This window comes from Chinchilla lanigera, unplaced genomic scaffold (genome assembly GCF_000276665.1).
Source record: "Chinchilla lanigera isolate Chin_1 unplaced genomic scaffold, ChiLan1.0 scaffold00096, whole genome shotgun sequence".
Lineage (NCBI taxonomy): Eukaryota > Metazoa > Chordata > Mammalia > Rodentia > Chinchillidae > Chinchilla > Chinchilla lanigera.
The window spans coordinates 1,721,137-1,729,166 of NW_004955497.1; the positions used below are offsets into that span (position 1 = coordinate 1,721,137).

General features: G+C 61.4%; 1 protein-coding gene across 1 annotated transcript in view; it reads right to left on the reverse strand.

Moving 5' to 3' along the window:
- Window positions 1-8,030, reverse strand: part of Lats2 (large tumor suppressor kinase 2) — a gene marked incomplete in the record, with an annotated part of 56,296 nt that overhangs the window by 9,255 nt on the left and 39,011 nt on the right. Inside the window, 1 exon segment of the mRNA XM_013505466.1 lies at window positions 763-895. Coding sequence (XP_013360920.1) covers window positions 763-895 — 133 coding nt within the window.

The window sequence follows — 8,030 nt, forward strand, 5'->3', positions numbered from 1 at the left end:
GGGCGCGCGGAGCAGCGCAGGCGGCCTGGGCTTCGCTCCCGGCGCGGCCTCGGCCACGGGCGGCCGAATGGGGTGGGTAAAGGGAGCCGTCCTCTCCCAAAGGGCGGGGGAACGCCTGTCCCTGACGGCAGACAGACAAGGGACAGAGGCCTGCGAAAGTTTCTCATGTATCCTGTCAAGTACTGTCTATCTCAGCTCTTCCATAAAATGGGGAAAACTCCTTCTGCAAGTTATAATGAATCCTTCATCACCCCAGGGACCTCAAAAACCCAAAACACAACCCCCATTCCACCCTGGAAAGGACCCCGCCCCCACAGCCGGCGAGGCCCAGTGGGTGACTGTCCCTTCCAGGGGACCCTGTGGGGAGCCCTGCACACCGCCCGTGGCCGCTGGCCGTGGCAGGCGTCGGCCTCGGGACATCCGCTCTGGAGGCAGCGGGGAGCGCAGAACGGTGCTCCGCAAGCTGAGCCTCTCTCTCAGACTCCTCCCTGGGGCAGCGGAAAGTGAAAACATTTCCACTCCCACTTCGCTGAATCTTTCCATCTTCACAGAGCGAAATAAGCACACACACCTAGGTAAGAACAGGACCTGCTGCTGCGTGCCCCTCTGGGCCTGACCTCGCAGCGCCAGCCAGCTCGGCTCTCCTGTGAGCGGAACGGGGGCTGTGCAGACTCTCCTGACCAGGCAGGCGGGGCCCCTTCCTCAAAGGGCTCCGTGCTCTCGCATCCCTGATCTCGGCCCCATCCCTGCCTCGGGGCTCACCTGGGGAGGTCTGCTTGATGACGCGCACGATCTGCTCGTTCCTCGGGTCCAGGTAGCCCATCTTGCTGATAAACTCCAGCGCGGCCTCGATGCTCCTGCTGCCAGTCTGCTTGAGCGCTCTGCCCGCCATCTCCTGGGGGGAAGCACGGAGATGTGAGCCTCTGTCCCTGCCCCATGCCAGGCCGTACTGTCACACTCTGCCAGGACCGCTGGGCCGTGCAAGGTGCTACAGAGGACTCTCAGAATGCACACGAGGGAGCTGGGTGTGGTGGTGCACCAGTGTAATCCCAGCACTCTGGAGGCTGAGGCAGGAGAATCACAGTTTGAGCCTACCTTGGGCAACTTAGGGACTTAGTGAAATCCTGTCTCAAAGGGGAAAAAAAAAAGGCTGGAGACAGCTTAGTGCACAGACCCTGGCTTCAATGAACTAGTACTGAAAAAAAACACTGCATACAGGTGGCCAAGGTCCTGTGGATGACTGAGACAAAAGCCAGCATATAGCAGAGCACAGACTACTGAAGGCATACAGAAATCTGGTGGTGGACCTGTGTGACAGTTAGGCTTAGGAGTCCACTTGACTGGCTTGGGAGCTACGCAGGGGCTTAGTAAAACTCACTTCCGTGTGTGTCTGGGAGGTGGTGGAGTCCTAACTTGGTCTGTATCTGTTCCTCACCCCTTCCTCTCTGGTGCTGTCCCCTACTCTTCCTGACCGCCGTGACTGAGCAGCTCTGCCTGGCCCAACCCTTCCGCCATGACGTTCCTGCCTGGGAGCCAGCGGCCCAGAGAGCAAACCTCCAACACCATGAGGAGGTTAACCTTTCCTCTGTGAAGTTATGGGTGTCAGGTACTTCGTCTCAGCTCACCAATACAATCTGGAGAAAGTTTAAATTCTTCTCTCTAAAGAGCTTTTGTGGTTGGACTACTAAATGCAGGATGAAACTAAAATCAGAACAAGTTCCGCTGCAGAAGGAAGAGGGGAATCCAGGAAGCAGCCTGAATCCCAGCTCACCCCAGGCTAACTGCGGGACCAGCTAATGCGCCTTGCAGGGGAGGGTGTGAGTGCAGAAGGGCCATTTAGGCACATTCACTGAGTGCCTGCTGTTTACAGCGTGCCATGCCCGCCAGGGCAGTCGGGATTGCCCTTAGGGACCTGTTCGGTGCGAGAAAGAAAAAGCATCCCAGAAGTCCCTGGAGCCCTGTCAGCGTGGGGCACATCCCTTCAAACTGCTTGTAGGACGAGCAGAAGACGGACACCAATGGCCACCACAGGAGAGGTATGGGGGGTGGATGACAGAGGCGGTGGCTCCCTGCCACCCAGGGGGCGAGGGGGTGGCCAGCTGGTCCTTCAAGCCCGACAGCCTTTGCACAGGTGGTGAGTCGGGGACAGAACAGGTACCGTGGACGGAAGCCTGGGGGCGTGGGCTCGAGGGGACAGGCAACGGGGAGCTGCGGACGGAGGCCGGGCCGCCCGAGGTTGCCCCGTCCTCAGGGCCGCAGGAGCAGAGGCAGGGACAAGCGAGTGTGAGACGAATCCAGGGTGGCCGTGGGTGCGGGGGTCAAGGCATGCAGGCGGGCGAGGCTGAAGAGCCACGCGGGAACTGGAGACGCGGTGGCGGCAGGGCGGGAGCGCAGCTCCCAGACCGGAGGAGCAGGCTGAGGCTGCGGCGGCGGCAGGGGTCCGTGGCGGGGACACCGAGCACCGTGAAGGCGGGGAGAGGCGGGGGGAGTGGAGACTTAGCCAGACCTGAGTGGGGAGGGGCAGGGAGTACTGTGGGGCACCACCCCTCCGCCCAGACGCCGTGCCCACTGCCCCCAGCAGCGCGCTGGCGCCTGTCACTCGAGTCCCTCTCAGCTGTCTGTGTGTGTGGCTCCCTCGGGACCAGGAGAAGCTGGCAGGACAGGAAATTGCATGTGACTCGCGGCTACCTCCGCCCACCCCGCACAGAGCCTAGGATCAATTAAATGCTTAATGTCCATATGGCCATGTCACACCATTGCCTGCGTTCTGTTCCTGGCGAAGGACCAGCTCAGCAGTAGAACATCACACTCTCGGTGTACTTGGCTACACAATCTGCAGCGTGGTATGGGGCCCTGCAGGATGGCAGCGTGGGAGGGGACCAGGGCAGGGCCCAAGATGGCAGGCTTGTCACAGGGCCACTGCCACATGCTGCGTGGGAGGGTGGAACAGAAGCCACAGCTCAAGAAGCACAACAAGCTGGGCGTGGTGGCGCATGCCTGTAAACCTAGCACTTGGGAGGCTGAGGCAGGAGGATTATGATGAGTTCAAGGCCAGCCTGGACTATACAGGGAGTTCAAGGCCATCCTGAGTGACATGACAAGACCCTGGCTCAAAAAGAGAAAAAACAAAGTGGATTGTGGGACCGTAATCCCAACAGAGCTAGGCAGACTACCCGGAAGCTGAAGCAATAGGATCGCCATGAGTTCAAGGCCAGCCTGTCTCAAGAAACACTCAAACCAATGAAAACAAAACGGACAGCTGTTCTGTCCAGCCGCGCCTGGGCTGACTGGAGGAGCACGTGCTGAGCACCTGGATGAGGCAGCGAGCCTGGGGTGCCGTGCCCTGCTCACCGGGGCAGTGCCGAGACTTCGGCTCCCCACTTCGCAGCTGTGCTACAAAATGAGGTCACGTCTGCAAGACGCTACCGCTGGAGGAAGGTGCACTGTAACACCACGTCCAGCGGGGTCATCTTAGCCGCAGCTCTGGGCAGCGCCAATGTGAGCAGACCCCAACCGTCCAAGGGCTTCACGGGAAACAGGACCGCAGCCCCATCTCCTCGGGCTGAAGCGCCAGCCGCGCCCCTGGCTGTGTTCTCAGTCTCGGAGGGAAAGCTCCAGGAGAGACCCGGGCCCCGAGTCCACACTCTCCCTGTCTGCCTCTCATGGAGGAGCGCTGAGAGAAACCAACGAGGGGTCGCGGGTGCAGACCTGTGCTCAGAGCTGCTTCAGGGAGCACGACCAAACCAGTCAGGAGCTAGCTTGTTCCTAAGTGAGACTTCTGCCCTACCCCACGTCAGTCGGGGCTTGCCCCTGCTATCTGGCCATCGCCCCTGTGAAGCAAATGCGCAGTCTCCACAGTCGCCTCTCAGAAGAGATGCTGCCCCACCAGAGCCCCCCTCGGCGGCGTGCGGAGCAGGGAAGGCGGCGCAGGGCCTCACGCGTCCGAGGCAAGCGCTCTGTCACTAGGCCGCGCCCAGCCCCTCTACGTCTGCTGTGAGAGCTGAAGGGAACCCTGAATCTATTTGTAAATTGGTCTAGAAAACACGTCTCAGGGTGACTAGACAGTACACACAGAAGCACAATGGAGGGCCAGGTGTGGGGTGCACACCTGTAACACCAGCACTTGCAAGGCCGAGGCAGGAAGATCGCCTCCAGTTCAAGGCCAGCCTGGCCTACATAGTGAGACCCTGTTTTCACAAAAACAAAAAAGCAGGCACAGCAGGACCACAGGTCTCTCACTGGATGAGGCGAGGCCGAAGTCCAGCGGAGGCGCTTGGCCTCTCACCTTCCTTTCTCAAGAATGCTCCGAGATCGCTGCTGCAGAGTCCAGGTCTGGAGCGTGTGGTTATTCCCGGTGCAGGCGATGGCACAGTGCTGCAGAGACGGGGTGGGCAGCAGCCGGGCCTCCTCCCTCCCGTCTGCCTCCTAGCAACGGGGCCGCCCCAGCAAGTCCCTACCCCCTCTCAGCACCTGCGACTTGATGCTGACAGGGTCGCTGTGGGGATCCAGGAGACAATGGCACGTTTCAGCGCCACTTCAGGGCAGCCGTCACTGTGCACACAAATACCTTAGTTGTCTAGCAAACGGCGACAGACCACGCAGGCTTGGCATTTAACCTGTCTAATGCTTTGCATTTCCCTCTTTTCACTGTTGTTCTTTCCCGCAGCTCTCAACACGCACTCCAGTCTTCTCCAGGTGACCGCCCGCTGCCGTTGGCACTGACCTCGCAGGGGCTAAGAGCACGTGCAGCAGGGCAGCCCTCGCCTGCCGTGGGAAGGGGTGGGAGGACGCTGGTGTGTGGGCCAGCCGCCACAGCCCAGCAGTGATCGGTGTGTGTCCCTCAGATGAGTGAGCGAACGACTGAATCCGACCCTGAGCTGCAGTCAGCAGAAAGGGGAGAGCTGCCAGCAGGGACTGAGGCAGGGCACGGTGCCTGGACCCCTGGGCAGGCTGCCTCTGCTGTGGACACCTCACACTCAGCGGCAGTCCACGGCGACTTCTCCACGTGCCGCTTTGTACACAGCTGCACATCTGGGCCATTCTTGAGGTCAGCCCTTCTACAAAGGTAGGAGGTCAACACTGACCTATGGGCTGCTCACCACTTACCAATGGAAAATGCAGCAGGCCAATGAGATTTTGATCACTGTACACCGCCTAGCACTGCACCAACAGAATGCTGTACACCACTCAGTGCTCTGCCTACAACATTGCACAAAGCTTACTTGACGATTGCTCAATGTCTTTGCAAGGGGCTGCTGGCCCATTAGGGACTGGGGCGCCACGTCCATAAAGCTAGCCTTCTAGACAGCAGGGCTACAGCGGGGGCCGTCCTCAGAGGCACATTTGGCACAAAACACCTCCAGTGCTCAAGCTTGCTTTGTCACTGGCCACTCCACGCCACCTACTGCCATGGAACAAAGGCAACAGACACCAAACCAGACCCTGCTTAGCCCAGGCCCTCCCGCCCTCCCACCTGGGAGCATCCTGGCCTGGAGGGTTCCTTCACACCTCCGTGCAATCCAGAAGCGCACTTACCTCTGCCTAGGCTCGAGTGGGAGAAGATCCTGGATGCTTCAGAAGCAGCACTGATGCTGTTCCTCCCATCCCACGCCCAACCCAGCAAATCCCGCCATGGCGCCAACCCCACTGCCTCACAGCTGGGGCCACAGCTGTGACCAGATAGCTAATTCCCCGCCGTGCTCCTCCTCGCGGCCTGTATCTGCGTCCCTGTGCGCCGTTCCCACAGCTTCGTTCCCACGAGCTGCTCCTGCAGGCTCGCACATTTTCAAAGGGAACTTTTCTCCAGACTCGCCGAGGGAGGGGGCCGGACGGCGGAGTGCGGCCGCAGCAGGGCACCGGAGCCCCGGCCAGCCCCTCCCCAGAGCGCCTCGGGTCCAGACAGCAGGAGTGGCTCCACTCCTTCACCGCAGAGCTTCTCAAGGCTTTCTGCCCTGGGGCCCAGGCCAAAAGATGGGTTTTAGAGAAGGTAAGATGAACAGAGGTTTCTAACTGCGCTGGTTTCCTGCCGCTCCTGACAGTTCTAGTCAAACGCCACCTTGGTGATATAAAGTATGTCACACAGAGACACGACCTCCTGGGTGCGGTGGGGGTGGACCCAGTCCTCGTGCACCCCAGGCAAGTGCTCTCCCACTGGGCGCTGCTCCCTCAGCCCCATGAGTTGCACCTTAATAGAGCTGTTTTTAAAATCTCTCTCTCAGGCATCTTTCCCAAGAGATTTTCTCCTTTTACATTTTATCAACAAAGTGGTGACCTCTGGAAACTGGTTCTACCCACAGTGAAGCCTGGAACCTGTGGGACCTGCCCCGTCTACTGGCGGCCAGGAAAGGGTGGCAGGCACAGAGGCAGTTTAACAAAGCGGCCCAGGCCCAGGGCCTGTGACCACTGCCCTCTTGCCACCGTGCCAGAACCTCGGGCCCGTGCTCCCAGATGTAGGCCCCGCGCAGCTGCAGAGATCTCCCTGGGGTCACCCAGGCCTCTGCGGCAGCCAAGCACCATTCACTGTCCACGCTGCCGCGCCCACACCTCCACCTCTGCAGGTCCCCTGGGAGGCCTGCCCCGCCGCTCGGCTGCCCACCAGCCAGGAGGCTCCTTCACTCGGGTCGCCCGCTAGGAGCCTCTGCTCTCCTGCTGACACCACCCTTTTCCCCTGCACGCGTGCCCACCATGAGCAAGGCCTGCAGGGTCGGCTGTGGGCGCTACATGGCTCCTAGAATTGCACTAATTGCACAGTCTCCTAGGAGCTGGGCGCGTAATTTCTGTGCAGTGAAACGGTTTTACGAACATCACTACGTGACACAGGGTAATTTAAATTCAGTGACAAATTATGTATGAAGGAAGGAATTTCCTATGGAGATCCTCCCCCACCCCTTCCTGTTGAGGAAGCATTTTTCAACTGCTAGCAAAGCCAGAGCCCTGCGTTTTAACATTCCAGCGGGAGGTTTGGCTGGAACACTGGAAATGGAGTGCTCTGCCTCGCCAGGGCTCCCAGGGCCTCTTGCCCGTGTCTGCCCGTCCTGCAGCTTCTCACGTAGCGACTTCAGTTCGCAGGGGACGGGAAGGAAGAGCGCGGCTGAGGTGCTGGGCTGTGGGGCCCAGCGCGCTGACTTCTGGACAAGAACGGGGGCAGGGGAAAGCAGCGAGGAGCCCACATTCCCGACTGCGCTGTCCCCAGGCCGGGGGAGGAGGCCAGGCAAGCCCCGTGGGCAGCAGAGGCCTCCGTCAGGTGCCCAGGGCTCCTTGCGCGCTGGGCTGCGCTTCCCTCCGACGGACAGGGCTGCAGGGGCTCCCGGGGGCAAAGGGCAACACAGCGCCCCGCTGCCGGCCAGCCTTAACCACGAGCCCCAGGCGGGCGAGGGAGCCGCAGGCGCCCGCTCTCCTCCGGGCCTCGGGAGGGGCGGCGGGGGCTGCTCGCCGGCTGCCTCTGTGTGCTGTGCGCTCGGCCCCGGCTGGGAAACGGGGTGCAGGGGAACGGAAGCAGCCTCCGCGCTCGGCGGTGCGCAGGAGAGGCAAGCCGAGCCGCTCCCTCACATCGGCGCGGGGCGCAGGGCTTCAGGCCTGGCGGCGGCCTCCGCGGCCCGCTGGGAAAGCCACCGCCCCTGTCTTCTGCGGCTGCCAGTCGGGAAGAGCAGAAACGCTTGTCGCTGTGTCTCAGTTACTTTCCGTGTTGCTGAGACGAAACACCCACGGCCCAAAGTTAACGGAGGAGAGGTTTCCTCGGCTCTCAGCTCGTAGAGCTTTCAGCCCCCGCCGGCGGCAGAGGGGCCTCGCGAGAAGCAGTGCCCGGCACGCAGGCGGGACAGCAAGGCGGCAGCAGCTTCTTCCCGTCCTCTGAGCTCCGTCCCGGACACCTCCCTTCGGGTGGCGCCGCCCGCACCCAGGGTGGGCACCCTTCATCCCAGCATCCCACTCCAGATCCAGCCACCTCCGGGCGCCCCGCTCCGGCCTCCAAAGCCCGCGCAGGCGCGCCAGGCGGCGAGGACGTCCGGCACAGCTCGCCCCACGCGGCCATG